The following is a 20,521-nucleotide window of genomic DNA, read 5'->3' as shown; positions in this document are numbered from 1 at the left end:
TTCACTCAACCTGAATGACAACGATGCTTGCTGCAGCCTGGGCTAGAGGGCAGGAATCACTCAGTGATGACTGAAATGAAAAGAGCAAGCCTTGCACGGTTGGAAAGGGGCACAGTGCCAGGGGTGCCTTGAGCAGGGGTGGACTTCATAAACAGTGTCGTTTTTAGCTCCCAGCACGAGAAGCACATCGGCAGCCCAAGACAGCCAGCCACCAAAGCCTGAAACCAAGAGCCAGCCCACCCCCTGAACAGACAGGCTGGCTGCTTCAGTGCCCAGCCTTGATCTGCAATTACCACCCATCACTCACCATTTCATTCAAGAAAAAAGGCTGTTTAATGCTTAAAGGGATAAATGGGGGAATAATTGCATTTTTAATCACGCTGAATCTCTACAGCAACAAGGGAGTGTTACCACTGGAGGCAAAATCTGCTTATTTGGACAGCTAAAGACAAGATTCACAGACCCCCCCCCATATAATAAGAGGCTTCAACTATATTGAGATGTTTAACCTGATGTGTTTCTCTCTGAGCAGCCTTTGGGTCTCTGTGGCTGCACTTTAAGATGCAGCCAACAGTGATTAACACTACAGTGACTGGCTCAAAGAGAAGTGACTGATGGACACGAATAAAAAAGGAAAAAAAAAAAAATACAGTAGTACCTTGGCACTCAACCACAATTCATCTTGGAAGGCTGATTAGTTCAAGTGAAACAACATAACAACATAAACGTATTTAATTGGTACTATCTTGTTATTCATAGTATTTTATAGTAAAGCATATGTAAAAAGATTTGTTTGTTTTAAATATACACTTTAATTATTACAGTACTGTATTAGAAATTTAAAACAAAACATCACCTTACCTTTAAGGAAAACAGATCCCTCTTGTGAATGATGGTGAGGAAGGGGATATTGTTTGAAAGGGGAGTCCATAATGACTGAAGGCAATTTGCCTTCTGGAGTCTTTTTTTTGCCTTTTGGTATACTGCCTGAAATTGACATGCAAAGTGAGGCTTTATATATTTTCACTTGGAAGTGTCATCTAAATGTTCAAGCACGGAGCAGTTTGAGGGCTGAGGTACCACCATACCATCAAAATAACAGTGGAGGTAACCAGAGCTATGGCACCATTGAATCTGCCAATTAAGGTGCACACATAATGGCACCCATGTTCTGGTGTGCAGCTGAGAAATGCTGAGATTATAGCTATAATTTATCATCCTCTAGTGTTCACATACAAGTTCATAAAGTCAAAAAATTTAACTTCCATATAAGCAGCTTTCCAAACTTGAAAATTAATGGTTGATTTTGAGAACACAGCAGGCTACCTGCTCAATGGAGGGAGGTTTTGGTGGGTTGGGTGGGTGGGAGGGGGTGTTTAGGGGAGAGGGTTGGTAAAAGCGGATTATAAGGGGCCAGCAATGAGGGGCTATTGTTAGAGCCTGAGAAAGTGTGCAGGAAGAGCGGCACACACTGGAAACTCTGGCCTTACTGATAAATAACAGGAAACAGTGAAATGATCGTCACTTACAAGCAGTGTTCAGCATCTCCATGTACACACAGAATTTATATAAAAATGTGTTGAGCATAAAACCATTTAGCAATCATGGAAGTGATGCAGTATTTAAGTAACTGTCTGTTTAGCATCATTTTGACCAGAGTGATTGCCTTTTGGAGTGTTTCCATTTTTCAGTGGCTGCGTTTGGCAGGCGGAGATGACAGAGTACTGCTGGGAAAGAGCTGGGCAGGAGGATATAGCTGAGAGGCAAAACCGTGTCCGAAAATGTAATTATCAAAAAGACCTTGAGTTTGAGCCACATATGATGAGTATGGCAAGAAATGTGTGACAAAAGAGAACCCCTTTCTGTTGTTGCAATATAAAAGACGTGAGCCTTGAAAACATTATTTTCTCAATCAGCTTTGGACTGTGACAAATGGGGTCCCACAAAAACAAACAATTTTGTGCCAGATTTTGGCTACTGGCCAAATATTAAGTGAAGTGGACATGAAGTTTTCCTCTAAAACCTGGTAGCTGCCTATTAATTCATAAATATATTTGTAGATATATGATGAAGAAAAAGAAATAAAGATTCTAGATACCAGATAAAAATCTTTCAAAGGATTATCATCAAGAAAGAAAAACACACACACTGCTGCACGTGGCATAAACAGAAGGTAACCTGACCCATTTTATTTGTCCTGCTCTCAGTTGCGTTGGTGGGAAAAGAACATTTTGCAGTGGTTTAGTCAAAAACAAAAAAAAAAAAAAAGAGAGTGTGTGGTACACAAGTGTGTGTGTCCAAGACCCTCAGGTTGATAATAAATCTTCTGAGTGGTCCTGTCCACACTTACTTGTGTCTGTTCTCACACGATGACACAGCCTCTGACCATTAAACTTTAACCGTTTTTAGTTTCCAGAATGGCAGGTCCCTGTTGGTAGTTAAAGCTCCATTTACTAAAAAGAATTCTTGGAGGAAACAAAAGCAATGGAGCAGTGTTGACTAAGCTAGCATACTGCAGTAATTATTTCAGTCCTCATGCTGGCATCCTCCTACAGCTGCTCACACTTCACCACAGGCAAACACAAAAGCAGACCCGGGATAATAGCTGAAGCCTCGCTCTTGTTTCTTGTCTCTCAATCTGTTAACTTTGTGCCAAGTACACAAACTGTACTAACCTGCACCACAAAACCACCAGCATATTTTTCTCTGGCATCTATATAATCAGGCCAAGACTGGAGCACATTTCCATCATTTAGATAAAAAAAGTGTTATCTGTGTGTTTGCATAACAAGTAGCATCAATAAATGTGATTGTATGGCATAAATGCAGCACAACAGAATTTACCTTCACCTTTACCTGCTGTGAATGTGAATTTACCTTCACATTCACAGCATGGGGATATCAAAGCTGAGTCTAAACGAACATCAAAAACAGCACTTGAGGAATTTCAGATAACAGTCATTGTGACTGTGACTGTAATCTGAAGATCAAATATGCTGCAGATCATTAAAAATGTACAATTTCCTTCCTGTCGTTCAGACTACAAAAAAAATAAAAAGAAAAAAAAGAAAGAAAAATGACGCAGAATTGCCTCCAGTCTATTCTCACAATTTGTTCTGTGGATGACACAAATAGCCAAGGAGGAAAACGAGGCAGCATAATTAAAAGATGATTCAAGGACAGCAGGTTTGGTTTTCAAGGCCAGAATAATTCAATGGTCTCACAATGGAAGGGAAGCTGAATGGATAAAGGACAGGTGAAAAAAAGTCCACCCTCAACAGGAGCCTGGAAAGCAAGAAATATTGAAGTGTAGAAAGCTACTTATCTGAGGCACAATAAATAGAAGACCAGGCATCAGAACATGCCTGCAAGATCTATGGGATTTTACAGATACTTTTCTATTTTTTTCCTATTTCAAAATGACTTTAGTTTGTTTTATAAGCACAGCTCATTTCACTTTATTGCTGCATCAGAAAGAACAGACAACCTAAGATTCATGACATTACTCTGATGCCACAAAACTCAAGAAACCCCAATGTATTATTACCCAGAATTCCAGGGCAATGTGTGGTACACCCATTTATCAAAACAAACAACGTGTAATGTGTTAACTCTGTCTGTGGACTAACATAAACTGCAGGGCTTTCTGCGGAACTATTCTGAGCTTTGAGGCTATGCCAGGTATTTAACTTGGCTCTGCCTTCGATTTCTGAGAATGGATAAACGAACTTGTTAAAAGGAGGCCTGGAAAAAAAAAAAAAAAAAAAAAAAGTGCCATCAACATACATTTCCCTTTTTAAAAAAAGCAGTATACCTTTTTCCTTGCTTCAAACCATCAAATCCCTCAGCTCTGCCTTATGGGAGAGGCTGCACAAAAAAAAGGAATACCACCAGTAATAGCCTGTTAGCCTGAATGATGTAAAATGCTGCCTTTATATTTTGTAATTATACTGCGATTCCAGTAATTAGAAGGAATAATTACAGAATACATTATGAACATATCTCCACCCCACTGGCAAGTCCATACACTGATTTTTTTCTCCCACAGCAGCAAAGTAAAAAAGGATTCCTCACACCCCCCCTTGAGCTGCTAAAGTTTAAAAAGTCTGAGGAAAAGCAGAGTTTTATCAAGCACCTGTGAGAATTTTGACAGCCTTGCAGAAGGCTCTGTCTAACGTTTCTGTCTCTTTTTTCTCCTTTTTAGATGTATTTCTGGACAAAATTTTTTTATCTGCAATTCATCTCGACTGCTCAGTGAACACTTGGCGCAAGAAAGCGGTGAGGGGAAGCGCTGAAGATGCCTTTGTTTCAGAGGGCTTCAGCCACATGGCAAAACCTGAGGACAGTAGAGAAACGACTCCACATGGAAGGGTTTCGACTACAATGAGCTACTCTTTGCACTCTGAGAATAAAGCACAGATCAAAACGGTGCCTTTTGATTCGGGTCTTAACCCTTCTCTTTGAGCCTGGTTTCACTCATACTATAAGAACCTACTGTCATATTTCCATTTGCAACAACAATTCCAATCTTTCGTTTTATTCTGTCCCTTTAAGTCTTTTTAAAACATAGTACATACCTCTGGCTCTTACTGCGCACCATAATTATATGATAGATGAAAAGAGAGAAGGGGAATAGGTATAGTGCTTGGCAGAAACACTGACATTCCTTACATAAAGCCTTCATCTGGCCTTTTTTTTTTTTTTTCTGCTTCAGCTCATCAGCTTTGGAAGTTACTGTGGGGGATTGTATGCTCACAAATAATCGCCTCTTTGATGCAAGCACACTAAAGATATTTAATGATCCTGCTGTAGTCTGTATTCCACCTTTAGCATGGGACTCACTGACCACAACACAGGCCAGGACTGTTGGAGCAGAACCTGCTACCTTTGGACTTAAAGAGCACACCTGCTGCTAGGAAAACCAGCAGTGCTGTCAAATGAGCAGGTGGTGAGTGACATACTGGTGAGCGATGGTGCAGAGGGAGGGTTATGTATTCTGTGTGTGTGTGTGTGTGTGTGTGTGTGTGTGTGTTTACCCACTGCCTACACTCGTACAGTCTCCTTAACACCTTATGGGCTTCAAGACACATCAGCAGGAATGGTGTAACTTTAAGCGTGCATGCTTTCTGCACATTCATTTCCATGAGAGAAACCAGAAAAGACACAAGCCTATGGTCCTTATATTTAGGATAACTAGAAAACCGCTCAAAAAAAAACTGTATATGTCTAGAATAATCAGATGAGAAGGGAATGCATATCTCACAAATCAAGTAATGTTTGCACTGCAGTCTTCCTCTCTGAGTTCCCTGCCTCCAAAATCCAAACAGGAAGCATTATTAATGTAAACATTTGGTATGTCATCTCATGGTATAAAACCATTATATATCAGTGAAAACCAGGTAACTGATTTCTAACACCGTAAGACTCACCAGTCAGACTGGGATTGGACACACACTTAATGTCATCTTCTTTTGTTTCATATAGGACACATCAAAAATGAAGGCTTCCGCACATGTAACCTTTATATAATGTAATATATGTCACGTGGCAACTGTACTGTATGTAGGATTATGTGCAGCTAGTTAAAAAAGACAAAATTATACCATATGACTTTTGAATCTGTGGCTACTAATAGAAAAGGATGTAAGCCTCAGCACTTCCATCACTCCACAAGGAAAACAATTTACACCATTGATGTCTACAATTTGATGTTGCATCCAAAGCCGAGTGACAGCGGTTCAGTTATCTTCTCCTCCACCGCCTTTTGAGGAAACAGCCTCAATCACATCATGTGTCACAACACTGAGGGAACAACACGCAGGACAAGAAAGAAGCCGGCCACAACTGCGTACCAGTAATCTGTCTTTGAGGAACCCGGCGTCTCTAATTGCCTGGTCACTTGTGTCCGAGGGGTTGTTCTCGTCCCTCAGTGAGAAAAAAAAAAAAAAAAAAAAAGAGACCTCTTGTGCTCCTTACAACAGGCTTAAGCTGATAAACCCTTTCAACGAACACAGCCGTGGGATCGGTTTTCCGTGCAAACAGACTGGGTATAAAAAAGACTAATCAAAACAGCGATTAGTCCCCAACACAGAGGCAAAGCTGAGCCAGAGCACTGCCTCAGCAGGGGGTCCACTCACTTACCCACTACAAGTGTCAGATGATTTGTGTGGGTTTTTTTTTTTCTTGTGACTGGCACTTCTCTTAGTGAAACTACATGAGCTGGAATATGAGAGGAATTAATGTGTTGGGGGAGGGTTTTATTGAACAAAGATGTGCCATAGGCAACTTCAAAATGGGATGTGAGAGCTGATGAAATGTACAGAGGAAGACAGAAAAGACTCCAGGACCCACTTCCAGTGTGAATCAAAGGCCATTTCTTGTGGTGTGCTCAGAAAAACACCACTTCCCACAACAACCTTGCTTCTAGTCATGGATAGCGTTACTGCAACCTTCATAAGTATTTTCTCAAAATTCTTTTCCCCTGTTTGCAGCTAGAAACGTTGCTGGAACTTCCTATGGGCTACCATCGTCTGGCCTGTTGCTGCTGTACATTATACAGAATCTATGTTTCTCTGTACCAAGGTCAGGTTCTGGGCTTGTTTACTTTGCCTGCACCTGAAGTGAACCAACAAGACTTCAACATTTAATACATTCTGTACAACTGCTATAAAAAGGCATGTTATGTCTAGAGCTGATTTTATTGCACAGCCTCAAGACTGTTTTTCATTGGTTCTCAGGCTCCTGGCGGCAAGCAGACATGTACCAACAATGATAATTTTAAAAACCAGTATGCATTTAAACCTGCACAAATCAATATTTCATGTTTCCAGTGGTTGAAACGATGAACTCACAAGGAATTATCCACCAGCTCTGCAGAGCTTCACTGCATTTCTCTTATCCATAACTTAATTATTATTACTGTTTCACTCTTACTCCTGTCATCAGGGTTGTTACCAACAGCAGCAGGCAGATGTTTTTAGCCAAAACAAAAAGCGAAAAACTCCCAAAAGACGCACACTATGCTATCTGCCAAGCACCAAACAATGCACAGACAAAGTTAGCAACAGGCTGGTGAAAATACAGCAGCTAAAGGGATAGAGATTTTCCTCAGCGGAACAAAACACAGCTTAAAGTAGAGAGAATACTGGACGAGTATTTAGTAACACAGCCAGAAACACAATGAATAAATGTCAGTGTTGCTCATAGTCTCCTGGATGCATTAATATGTAACTGTGTGCTTAATGAATGGAAGGAAAAAAAATTAATGCATGTTTAACTATCAGTGTGTGCATTTGCAGTGAGAGCCATTTTTTCCTCAGATGCTGGAAACGTTACAGCTGAAGTCACTGTCTGCAGAACTAGAAAATCTAAGGATAATTACACAGCAATCTGAGCATTTTCTTACCATTTTACATTAACATTGAATAAAATCATCAAGTGCAGTCCAAAAGAAAAAAAAAAAAATGGCCTAGATTAAAATGACAAATAGGTCTATCCAGTAACTGGCTAAAACAGGTAGGACATTCTACAAATCATTAAACTCCAATTTAATAAGTATTTTACAGCTGAAAAATAAGCCTAGCTTGTTAATGTAATGTTACTGATAGCACATCATGAATCAATTTATGGGCAACATGGCAGCACGATTATTTGTACCTGATTAGCTTGCCCACCAGTGACCTTGAGCAACACCTCGCAAATATATTCTTAAAAAAAAAAACAAAACAAAAAAAAAAAAAAAACAACCATGTGACCTGGGCGTGCACATGCATGCTATGACGGATACCAACTGGGAATATCAACATATCCATTTGTCCAAGTAGATATGATGTGCAATTATGTGGGTAGTGTATTGGTGCAGTGGTGTCAGATAACACAGGCGCAGTAAACTTGGTGAACATGCTGTAGATGATTTTTGAATGTTGAGATTAATATTCAGAATAGAAATATATTAAATGATCCAAATTCAAGTATGTATTTTAGCGCACAGTCTCCTGGAGGAGCAGGAGCTGGGTCCACATGGAAATGATTCCAAGTTCCTTCCTAGTTATTACAGAAATAATGAGCAAACTAACAGGTGAGATCTGGTTCAACCAGACTCCCCTCAGTTTTTCTCAACGCATGGTGGCAACTTTAAAAAAAACCACATAATTCCTGTCTTGCTGAGTTGCCAAGCTCTGACAAGAAGTACCCTTAAAAATGCTTACTTAACGATTCTTTATTCTTTTTCTAACTAGTAAAACTCTTAACTTGCTACGGTGCCATGCTACCCTATGAAAACAGACAAAGAGCTGATTGACTGTTATGGAAAAGTATTCCTCTGCTAAACTGTCTGCAGTGGCATCTGACCTTATTACACATATGACATATCCTCAGCTGCCTTATTATCCTCTATAGGATTACAGAGCACTGTAAATGTAGCACCTCTCTAGGACCAAACTCAGGATCAAGCATCAGTTAGAACCAACTAATCTGAATAATGTGAGGTCAACAATGACCCCCCCCCCCTTCTTTCCACTGTCTAAAAGATGGTGGCAAAGTGCCATTTGTGGATTTGAATATTGTTCAGTTTCCTCTGGGAACATCTTCAGTCTGTCTGTTACCAGGATTGGCAGGTGTACACACATGCTCACTGGTTTGCTGGATGCCACGCTTGGGATATGGCATATTCAAAATATTGTCCAGTTCTGCCAAAGTTTTATTAAAAAAAGACAAACATTTGGAGATTTTTGGAAGATTTATTTTGTTGTCGATTTGTTTTCTTGTGGCAATTTGGATAAGATCAATAACGCTATTGTATCCGTTGAAAAAAAAAAAAAAAATTCATCTGAAAGCCAGATGATCTTCTTTACACACATGTTAAATGGGCAGCTATGGAAAAATGAAATCACGCCACAAACTGATCCACAAAATAATAAAATTCCACAGTAAGATCACACTGACAGACAAGTTACACTGTACAGGCTTAGCATCTTATACTATATCTTCCTAAATTCCTACAAGATGTGGAGTGTATGATGTGGATCATGTGGGCCAGGAGGCCCACAAAGCCCAGCAAAAGGGGAGTATTTTCTCCATCCATTATTGGCTTGAGGTGGTGATGACAATTTCATTTCTTTCCCCTCTCAGTCTCCACACACCCACACCCACAGACAAAACTACTGACCCTATCTTCACATCACACAGCAGTTAATTCACACCACTGGTTCCTGGCCTTTTTTTTGCCTGACATAATGCTAGTTCCCTATCAGGTTACAATCATACGCCAGATAGTCTAACACTCCAGTAACACCACATAAAATAGGCTACTACTCATTTTTCCATACCGTTTGAATAGGCACAGGCTGGATAATTAAAGTATTAGTCTATGACTTCAATCAAACCATACTAACCCTTTATCAAACTGTTTATACATTACGTTCAGTTATTTTAAATACTGCTTAATACAAATACATCAACTCTTAATCCATAACTATAGCCAACCCTTCAACACTTTTACTATGGGTAATGATACAGTTTAGATGTAAACTCAAATCTGTGGATGTTTTCCAATCCTAATTCTGTTTTTCTTAATTAGTTCAGCTACTCCACAAGCTTTCCACTTACAAAGCCGAGAACAGCTTCGCGCTCTGATAAAGCTACCTCTTTCCTCACTTTGTCACAGGGCATGTCAGTTGGTAGATAAAAATCCCCTCGCCACATGCAACAGCTAGACTCCAGGCAAGACAGCAGGGCTGGTGCCAGAGTGCCATGCTACATGCTGAGACAGTGGGTCTCTTTGTACGGCGGGTTTCTTTTCGACAGGAGCAGGAGCTGCAGGAGCACTTACACTTGGATGAAAACACTACAGTTGGGGGGGGGGGGTTTACAGCTTGCAGATACACAAAAGTGCTTCCATCCTGGGAGCAGGGAGGGCGGTCACATGGAACGGAAAGGGTTATCGTCCGAGGGGAAACTTGTCATGGTAGAAATTTTCATACTATGAATAAATTTACATCAAATCAACACTGCCACTCATTGATACAGCAGATATCCTGAAGGATACAGGTTTCATCGAATGTCAGTGATAAGAATGAAAACTACTGTGAATGTAGACAGTCCAAGGCACGTATTTATCATTGTGTCATTTCCATTTTGCTTAAGAAATGTGATCAGAGGTGATTATGAGGGGAAAACTGGGCAATCACAAAGAGCCAACATTCAATCTAGGAGAGATAACAAAAGCAAAGGACGAAAGACAGCTCTGGATGGCAGGATGCCCCTGGGGCAGCTATGCTATTATGCTGGAAAGGGCTGCTGAGCTGCAGTGTGGGGCAATTAGAGACCGGAGTATTGACTGGGGGAGGGTCCAGGCACAACAACCAGTCCATGAAATGTTCTCAGAGAAAAGGGGGGAACTAAGCCATATACAGCAGTAACAGCAGATGATGGTAAAATTCTGAATTGAAATAACAGCCGCCTACTTATTTCTTGTCTTGTAGAATCCAAAATTAAAATTGAGAGTTGATGCTGAGTTTTATGCTGCACTGGTTTGGACGATCTGACTGGTAAGTATGTGACAATTGGCCTAGTTTTGGGCAACGCAAGCAGATGAATCATCTGTTGTTCTCATTGAGAGCTACTGCAGACACTGCAGTCAACACATTAGCCATGTCTATTATCTTTAACGTCACTCCGCTTTGGAAAGTCCTGACTGAAAACCACACAGAGTCCAGGAGCAGTCCAGCTGGAGAAAACGAGGACAAAGAGGGGAAAAAGTCAATCCCACAGTATCATTTCAGTGGGTTGTGGACTGCAGACAGAGGTCACAGCCTTACAGCTATTGTGTGCTGTCGGTAGATAACGGAAGTGAAAACAGATCGAGTTGTAAGAGGGAATGGGTTTTATGAGACACACAGTGGGACTGTTTCCTAAACTCTCACTTGGGTAACTTAAGCCCCTGAACTTCACCTCAGACGAGATCTCTATTGTCACCTCTCATGGTGTTACACATCTCGCAGTAAAGAGGACACAATGGGGAATGAAAGAAGACAGTAACACAAGCTTGGTGGTGTGAGATGTAACAGTTGGCAATGCCAAGTACGATGAGCCCTCACAAACACACACTGTTTCCATGCCCTCTGGCCCTGAACGGCTCCGCTGGGGCAGGTGTCTGCACACATTCTTTACATAAGCTCTTGTCAAACATGGCACACAGCAACAAGGCCTCACAGCTGCAGGACAATGGAGTCACTAAAGTGCTGCAGTCAAACAGTTTCTACAAGGTCACAAAACCCAAAAGGTGCAACCTGGAATGTATAGATAGTAATTATAAAAAATTATAAGACATCCATTTATATATCAAATCAACAGTTCATTAAAAGGAAATCACATCCTTTTGCTTAAGTGATCCATAGTCACCACTAGCGCTCAGACTGTTGACACACTTTGCAGATATGGTTAGGGTTGCAGGCATCTAATCAGCTAAAGACAAAACTAAGAAACTAAACCCAAACAATCTGAGGCACAGAGTTCAGACTTGCACATCCTAATTAAATCCACAGTGAATGAATGTCTGAAGCTCCATACAGTTTTTCTGTGTATTATGAAGTCATAATATTTAAGCGATATTATTATCTAGTTGGAGGCATTACTCCAACACACTGCTTTCCTTTGACTAAACCTAGGGGGAGTAAAAAATTAAAAATTAAAAAAAAAAAAAAAAAAAAAAACCTCTTATTGTTGTCACATAGCACCATGAATGTTTTGGTCAAGAATAAATCTTAAAAAAAAAAATACGAACGTGAATGTGTGAATGAGGGATATCTAAGTGCAGCAAAAACAACAACTTGGTTATTCTACTTTAACTTTAACTGTTGTTTTAGGACTTTACTGGTCATTCAGTCTGCCAAGATAAATTATGGATTAGCTTGCTTACAGCCAACTTCATAATAGGTGTCTAATTCAATCCACTGTACTTTCTTTAGAGTTGGGAATCTAAAAGAAAAAGACACAGGTTAAAAGTTTCTTGTATTTGTTCAGTTTGTATGGGCATTACTTTTTTTATTTGAAGTCAACCTCCGCGTACGTAATCTTTATTCGACGAGAGTCACTTTCCAGGTTTAGTTTCACTTAGACTACACTAAGTTAAAGCTGACAGATACAGTTTGTTTCGATCCTAAAGAGCTAAGTCTGACATCTGCTGATATTGTGGATTGCATTTGTTGCCACGAGCTGCAGCACAGACAGGATGAGCAGAAACTGGTGAGGAATACATCCTCCCCAAATCCTACAATTAACTCTACAGCTCTCAATCGCAAATATTCCACATCACAGAAACCTCAAAAATGTCAGTCTGTTGACGTTTTTAGGCCACACTGTGCGACTGAACACTACAAAGACGATGACATCTAAGGACACAGGCCAACCAAACCCGAAGGCATCACTGACAGATCAAGAGCAGAGAATTACCACCTGCAGATAAAACATTTTCAGGCCCTTTTCGGGCCGATTCAACTGTCACGGGGCACGAGAGGCTGAAGTGCATGATGCGCAGGGTGCACTGCACTTTTCAGCAGGTCAGTGACATATTGATGAAAGGCATCCTTAGCCCCTCTCTGAAGCCTCTTGCACTCTGGCAATGAGGCGAGTGATCGGGGGGTCCTGCCTCTGGGGGCCAGCTAGAGAGAGAGAACCGCCATCCACTCAAACAAGAGGCCTTTCTCTCACTTAACCCCCCGCCCCACCACCCACTTTTGTGAACAACTTCAGCAGCATCTCAGCTTGTTCTCCCGCCCTTTGGTAAAGTTGGGTTTCCACATTGCGTTAGCCAAGGCTTTATTTGATTTGCATGGAACTCTCTCAGTCCTGCTACACAGGTCCATTTATGGCAGCGCCAGCATGCCTAGACAGCCAAGCAGCTGGCCGTCCCTGGACAACAAGCAGACGTCCACTCACCGAGAACCAGTGATTTCAAAGTCCCACTCACACTATAAAGTGCACTGTAAAAATGTTCTGACCTCTTGAGAATAGAAGAGACAAAAAAAAAAAAAAAAAAAAGACTTTTCCAGACATTAAAATAAAAACATAAACCTTTTAACAGTGGACCCATGTGGAACATCAATAATACAACAAAATACCTGGCAAACAACACTGGACTCTACTACATGTTGGTTACAAAGCAAGAGAAATACATGACAGTTTTCACCTTTATTCAAGCACAGATTAAATAAAGATAGGTCTGGACTTTAAATTAACAACACTGGCCTTTTCTTTCTTCTCTGTATTTATTCACAATGATTATTCCTGCTTGATTAAAGAAACATTTCCTGGAACGGGAAGGTCGGGATAACCCCTGAGTGAAAAGGAGGACAGTATAACCTCCAGTGGGAGATAGAAAGCCAAGTCATTACAGGACAGGGGGAAGGGGGAGCAGAGGAAGCAGAAGAGGAGGTACAGTAGGTGGGCGGTGAAGCTCTTAAAAAAAAAAAAAAAAAAAAAAAAAAATCTAATGAGGAGATGGGCTAGTCAAAAAAAAAAAAATCCAGTGAGGAGGGGTGAGGGACTCCGCAGACCCACAACATCAACAGAGTCCTCCACTGGGTCAACATCCCCAGCCAAACCAGACTGTACATCGTCCAAATTTACCACCTGCAGAATATAATTCTCAAAGTTGAATTCACCACATCTAATTAAAACCAGAGAGATTACAATTTGTTCTGAGTTGACCACCCTCTGTTACACCAACATACATAAATCCCCCACACAATAGCAATGAATTAATCCAACAATATACAGACGGAAAAGGGCATCGACTACCTAAGTATCTGTATAACATTTTATATCCAGTCTTCCAGAGACAAAGCACAAGCCTTTTGGACAGGAGAACGGTTGCAGTGTGAATGAATACACAAGCCCCAGCACACTCAGCTGTAATGTTGTAATAATTTAAATGTCAACATGCATTAATCACAAGAGCAAGTGTCACATTTAAGAACCACTGTTACTATACCAGTGCTGTTGACTGACACATAAATTTGCTCTGTTGTGTTATAACAGCCAATCAGATAAGCAGAAGGTTGGATGAAGCCCAAACTGGACCAAAACTGCAGGCCTGTGCAGAACACAGATCCACAACTGTGTCGCTTGTTTCTCATAAGGCTGAGATGCAGCGACAGCCCACAAAATGACAGCAGTGGTTCTGTGGATACTACAGATATTTTCCACATGCCGTTAGAAGACAACACCACTGCACCAAGGCGATGGACATGCTCCACCCCAGACAACAACAAGACAACCCCCACTCCCCTGTCATCCCCGAGCCTTTATTCATGCCTGGACTTCATTATAAAGTGTAACGGAAATCATCATTGCCAATCTGAAAGAATTTAAAAGACGAGGAATTGACTCCAGTCACACATCAGCTACGCAAAAAGCAGCCAGGGTTTAACTGATGGTGTGATTAAATACAGACAACACATAGGGTATTAAACATTTTAAGTTTTATATACTAATTACTTATTTTACTTTACTTATTTTGGTTTGCTGTACACTGTTCTTTAATTTTTCAAAAATATAAAACCTAATCTTAGGCAGCAGAGGGTCACAATCCTCTTTACCCATTTTATGGCAGCAATTGTCCTTCAAAAATCTGCATTTACACATGTGCATGACATGTACTATATGCAAATATAGCTCATCACAGTACACACACACACACACACACACACACACACACACACACACACACACACACACACACACACACACACACACACACACACACAGCCTTTCTTTCTATCATTTCAAAAGACAAATGTTTAGTTGGCTGCAAATATCACTGGTAGCTGGGTAAAGGAAACTTCTACCACAATACTTTTATTTGTCCTAAAGAAGAAGAGTAATTTATTGTGTGGCAGTTTTAGCAATAAACAAAAGTAACTGACAGTATTAATCTTAAATAATTAAAGTTATCTAAAATCTCATTAATTAGAATAATGGATTACAATCCAATTTATGAAAGGTGAGAAATTTAATAAAACATTTTCAAAAAAAATATATATATATAATTGTTATATCTACTGAAAGGCAATTTAGACTGCATTTTCAAAATAAATCCAAACTGCCTCGCAATTCACACAGACAAACATAACTGTGGTGAGCAATCAATGTCAATGAACTAGAAATCCTCCAACCACTGCAGTGTTGACACCCTTAGAATATCAGGGAACGCTACAGATGAGATGATGGCAAAATAAAAGGCCTTTTCTGGACAGGATAGACACATAGCAGTGTGGATAACGTGGTAGTTGCAGTATATATTCTAATACTTCTATGTGATAGTCATCTGAAATATTCTGTGTCTAAATCTGTTACTTGAACAAAACGCTCAGCCTGTGGTATGTGGAAAGACAAAAGCGAAATAAAGTGTTTCATTCTGTGTCCACTCTGGTTAGTAACTTAGGAATGTGTAGCCCTCCCTATTTAAGATTTATCTTGATAAAACGAAGCCAGAGAATACTGGCTCCAAAGTGTTACTATCAAGATGTTGAAATATGATTTAAAAAAAAAAAAAAAAAAAAAAACAACTTCTCATTACATCTCTAATGCTTTTCACCATGCAAACTGATATTTCAGTTATATATTTACTTTCCAGCTTACATGCCAGTGAAAATGGACTCACAGTGTTTTAACCACTATTACATGTGAGTGTCATATTGCATAGAGCTCTGGGTGTGCTATCAATAACTAGTTTGACTTGGTTCCAAAGGACAGACTGTTTTAAGATGATAGGAGAATTACAATCAGACTTGAGGATGTGGGATGTGACTACAAAAAAAGTGGATGAAGACGTGGGGGGGGGGGGACAGATATCCGGACTGATTAAACCATAGACACCTGTGCACTGAAGGAAGAAGATGTCATGGCCTGAAGAGGCTTTTCATGTGGTTTCCAGTCCACTAAACACAGAAAAGCTCCTCAAAGAGCAGGCACTGATTTGCCCCTCCACCCCACCCCACCCCATCCCATCTTACCTTTTTGTGTCTGTCTTTGAACGGTAACGCAGGCCATGGCATCTCCTGCAAAAAGTCTTGCCAGTGTTTCTGGTCCTGATCAGACGAGACGAAGACGATTTCCAGTTTGTCCTTATGTTCAGACGTCTTTTTGAACCTGCTGTAAAACTCGCATAGGCTGCCATTGAACTGCTTGCACGGGGCGTTCAGGCTGCATCCGAAAAACAGCCCGACCAGCGAGAGCTTGGCGCCCAGCGACTGCACGTCCACCTCGGCTTTCTCGCTGTTGACGAGCCGCTCCCCGAGCAGACTCACCAGAAAGTCCGACATCGCTGCGTACGGTCAGTCCTCCACGACACGCAGTGTGTTACCCCTCAGCCGAGGCTGCTGTGCATGTAAGCGCCGTGTTCGGGCGACACCCTGCACTTCCTCCACCTCCGTTTTGGGGTTTTAGGTGAGCTCCCAGCCCCTGCGAGGCGTCGCGGTGTGTGTGTGTGTGTGTGTGTGTGTGTGTGTGTGTAACGTTATGCGAGTGTCTCACCGCGGCTCGTCCTCCGGTGTGAAGCGCTGTGCAGGAATGCGCTCCGCTTAAATGGCCCTGACTGCAACAGCGGTTGCGCTCCTTTTCATGACATCTGCTTATCGTAGCTACAAAGAGCCCATCGGCATACTGTGCACATGTTGGGTGAGTTAAAAATAGTCCATGCGACTCACTTAATATCCGAGTTACCACAGGCTGATTTATCTCACCCAAACTGTGTCATATGTTCGTATTTAAAAAACGCGCACTCGCAGATTTGACCACAAAATGACATATTTTATTAAAAGCATGGGATTTGTTCAAGTAATAAGATCTGTAAGACAACTCTACGGGAAATTCAGCAAATTACGAATGATAAGGCTGGTGGGGCCCACTGTTTTCCTGGGGACGTGCTGCCACCTAGAGTTCACAAGAGGTAACTACCCAGGCGTCTGTAAATGTTTTAGAACAGCAGGGATTTCTGGCACAAGTTTTACTTCCCAGTGGTGGATGTAGATGTTGTGCAAACAGATTTTTACAAAGTTTTCTCAATTCAATTTGAGAAAAGTCGGGAAAACTGAAAACAGATTCGAATATAAGCACTTTTGTTTTTTTCCTGTCCCATCAATCATCCGGCAATCTTGTCAGATTTTTCTGGTGACCCAGTGAAGAACTCTCGAGAACCTCAAGCAGCTACAACAGTAAAATGCTCCTTACATGCTGATGCATTCATGTTAATGATCTAATAAGGTATATGATATCACAGGGCACATTTTACTGCAGAATGAGTACTCTCTGTCGTACTTCAAGTACATTTTGCTGATGATAATACGTCCTATTTCCAAGGTGCATGTAGTACAAAAATCTGGTTGTTCCTCTCCCAGAACAGAAATGATAAAATAAAAACTTTGCCATGAGAAATGTCTTGTTAGACTTTCAGCTGGTGGTATTCAACAGGGACATCGTACAACACATTACAATTAACATTTTCTTCTGGCGTAAATGTTCAAAATCTAGTGTCAACATAGTCCTACTGTAAGGCAAAAATCACATCCAAAAAGTGCCATAATAAAATATGATATTAAGCATGTAGTATTGTAGAGTAACCTCAACCTCAAATTACAATTCAGGGTCAAGTGATTGCACAAAAAGCACGACCAAAAAAATACATATGAATTCCACCTTGCATATATTCCAGTACAGAAACAGCTGTCTATGAAATGCTCATTATTTTGGTTGTAAACGTACACAAGTAGTTGGTTTGTACCAAATTACAGTGGGAGATGCATTTTGTGAATGGTCATTAATTTTCCATAACAGTTGAGAAACCTTGAATGCTTTATAGGTGACGTGAGCAGCACAGACCGACTCAGTCTTCAGTGAACATCATCTTCACCAGCTCTGCTTTGAAGCACTCCTCCTCCACCAGCTTCTGAGGCTGAAACAAAGAGATGTTGGCTGTATCACAGAGAAATAACCCACCTCAATTGCTCCAATATTAAAAGCTTAAGTTTTCTTTTGCTAAATATTACACAGACCTGAAGGTTACCATTCAAGAATTTGGCTTCTTATTAACTAATTTCTAAAAAAAAAATTCTGTAAAATATTAGATTTTAGCTATTTCATGTTGAGGAAAAAAAAGGTAAGTCCAGCTGTATTTATTCTTACTGTGCCATATCTTAGGAGGGTGGGAACTGCACTCAACTTCAGTGTCTTCTTGAATTCATTATTTGGATTCTTCCAACTGGAACATGAAAAAGACATTATTAGGCAGCTGATTAAGTGCAATAAAAGAACAGGGCTGGAAAGGAAGATTTTTAGGTTCCTACAGGTAAATGATACTGCATCTGAGAAAGATTTCATATAAAATGGAAAAAAAAAACTACTTTTATTCTGTGTACAAACAAAATCTCCCATTTATTCTTAAAGAATAAGAAACTCAACTACTGAAGTTCTTCATTCTCTCTTGGCTCCTATTCATCTTGTACATGCACCAAAGACTAAGTTTGTGTAGAAATCTAATATTTACAGCTGCACGCTCTGTGTTATGCAGTTTGATGCAATATGATGCCTATGTGTAAATACAAAAGATTAGAATGTATTTTTCAACTGTTTTGGTTATTAGCTTGGTTTAGAGCAACACAAAATTTTAATTTTGATGATCGCATAATGTAGTTATCATCAGTCTGATAAGTGACTTCACAAATACAACCATTTACTTATATATACATTTCCCATTGAGAGAAAATCAGTTTATTGGGTATTTGCCTGTTGATCGTAGTCTAACCTACACAATTCATTACACTTAGACCTGATAACCAGTGGCTGCCAATACTGGTTATACATTATAAATGACTGATTCATCATTGGTCAGCGTCTGGGCATGATGAACCGCCGCTGTAAGATGTTTGAAAAGTAAAATACTGACTAGTCTCTTTCTCCAACTTGACAGTAGATGAAGACAGAGCCCTCAGGAAGATGACTCAGCTCTCCTCTTACAACTGGCTCGGCTGAAAGGGAAGATGGGAAGCTGTTACACAGACTTGAACGAAAGTGCACTACCAATCAAATAAATAAAACATCCTTGAATGCAACACCACATCAATAAAAAAAAGCCGTTTCTACAGGTAGACACGACCAAATATTTCAATCACGTCTAATACAAGTGAACAAATATCTAACTATTAGCTATATATAGCACCATATGTGGTAGAATAAAATGTCTGTTACCTTTCACACAGTCTGGACACCAGCTCTTTCCTTGCGCGTCTTTATCACCAGAGAAATAGGCAAAAATATCCTTTCCTTTTCTCTCAGACACAGCCCGAGAGAATTCATCATAGCCACGCACATTTACTTCCTCGTGATGGGCCATCGTTTAGACCGGGTACATATGAAATTGCACTAAGAACAGGGCTTTGAGGACCTGAAGACTGTCAGCTCACCACACTGGATCTGGTTCTAATACTTAAAACTTGACAGTGCCACTTCCGGTCTGTTTAAAGGTTCTTAAAGTGACAGTGTGGTAAGGTTAGTCAGCGTTTTAAAATCTTTGTCAGTCATATATTTCAACAGGGGAGGCCAATCTCGATCCTCCAGGGACACCGACCTGTTTGTTTTCGACTATGCCTGCACCACCCGCTGCCGATTACCTGGATCAGGTGTGTTCAGGCAATCAGAAGCACTGAGGGCAGAAATTGTTGGAAAACAATCAGCGCAGTAGTTCTGGGGGACCTAGGTTGGCAGCCCCCATGTATGAATAATGTTCAAATACGTAACATATAACATCTATTATATTCAGTGGTGGACTACAAGTAAGTACATTTACTTAGGCACTCTGTAAGTACAAATGAAGGTACTTGTACCTACTCAACTTGAATATGTTGTAACCTATATTTTTGCCCACTTCCTATCCGACTTTACATTACAGAGGAAAACATGAATCCTTACACTGCTGCAGCACATTTGTCCAACAGCTAATATTTTTGTTCTACTTTCAGAATACTATTTTTCACACCTTTTCTGTCGATTGAATAGTATCTCCAAAAATCTGGTGACTTAGAAATTTAATTAAACCAAAGTTTCAAATGTCTCGTTATGGGCAGAGTATATTTTTATATACATTTATATATTAGAGTTATATAAACTATATCGAATTCTTTAATGAGCTGGAAAATACAAATGCCAGCTCATTTAGAGATAAGTTTAGCTACATGGTTCTCAATTGACATAGATGCTACAAGCTGTAAGCCAGCCAGCAATGTTTAAAGTAGGTTTATTTCTAGATGGAGTTTGAGATTATTAAAAAATGCGTTGCCGTGTCGATTGACCAATTTAACGATCCGTACTTGGTGCATTCAGGACTATTGGCAGAATCGGAAAAACTGGAGAAAACGCCCCATATTCGGACTTTGGAATTTTAACGCATTCTGTGCTAGCGCTAAGCTAGCTAGTGTCCTAGTGATGGTAGACATGTCAAATAGCCTAAATTTTCTTCTCTTGTGTTAAA

The 20,521-nt window shown here is 40.4% G+C and overlaps 2 protein-coding genes across 4 annotated transcripts in view; both read right to left on the bottom strand.

Moving 5' to 3' along the window:
• nxn (nucleoredoxin) overlaps positions 1-16,648 on the bottom strand; it is a 49,954-nt gene extending 33,306 nt beyond the window's left edge. Inside the window, exon 1 of one of the 3 annotated variants that reach the window (XM_026299136.1) lies at positions 16,534-16,648. Coding sequence is in view for 2 of the 3 variants with exons in the window: in XM_026299135.2 (XP_026154920.1) it covers positions 16,014-16,322 (309 nt within the window). In the remaining variant the exon portion in view is untranslated. The other 2 variants (XM_026299135.2, XM_026299134.1) reach the window with 2 other exon arrangements.
• Positions 16,649-16,788: 140 nt separating this feature from the next.
• On the bottom strand, positions 16,789-19,498 carry txndc17 (thioredoxin domain containing 17). Its single transcript, XM_026299419.1, has 4 exons — positions 19,243-19,498; positions 18,941-19,022; positions 18,181-18,256; positions 16,789-17,950 (listed from the first exon to the last, which is right to left on the bottom strand). The coding sequence occupies exons 1-4, from the start codon at positions 19,385-19,387 to the stop codon at positions 17,882-17,884; spliced, it is 372 nt and encodes a 123-aa protein (XP_026155204.1). The 5' UTR covers positions 19,388-19,498; the 3' UTR covers positions 16,789-17,881.
• Between the last annotated feature and the right edge of the window lie 1,023 nt (positions 19,499-20,521).

The sequence above is a fragment of the Mastacembelus armatus genome, chromosome 13 (genome assembly GCF_900324485.2).
Source record: "Mastacembelus armatus chromosome 13, fMasArm1.2, whole genome shotgun sequence".
In the NCBI taxonomy this organism is placed as follows: domain Eukaryota; kingdom Metazoa; phylum Chordata; class Actinopteri; order Synbranchiformes; family Mastacembelidae; genus Mastacembelus; species Mastacembelus armatus.
Note: the sequence above shows the minus strand (reverse complement) of the source record. Positions and strands in the feature narration are given on the sequence as shown.

What these genes read in the sequence shown, in the direction of transcription:
- txndc17 (XM_026299419.1), bottom strand. Translation starts at nt 19,387, where the DNA reads ATGGCCCATCACGAGGAAGTAAATGTGCGTGGCTATGATGAATTCTCT. An exon ending in CAAGTTGGAGAAAGAGACTA is followed by an intron (nt 18,257 to 18,940) that starts GTCAGTATTTTA and finishes TTCATGTTCCAG; the next exon opens with TTGGAAGAATCCAAATAATG. An exon ending in CCCTCCTAAGATATGGCACA is followed by an intron (nt 17,951 to 18,180) that starts GTAAGAATAAAT and finishes TCTTTGTTTCAG; the next exon opens with CCTCAGAAGCTGGTGGAGGA.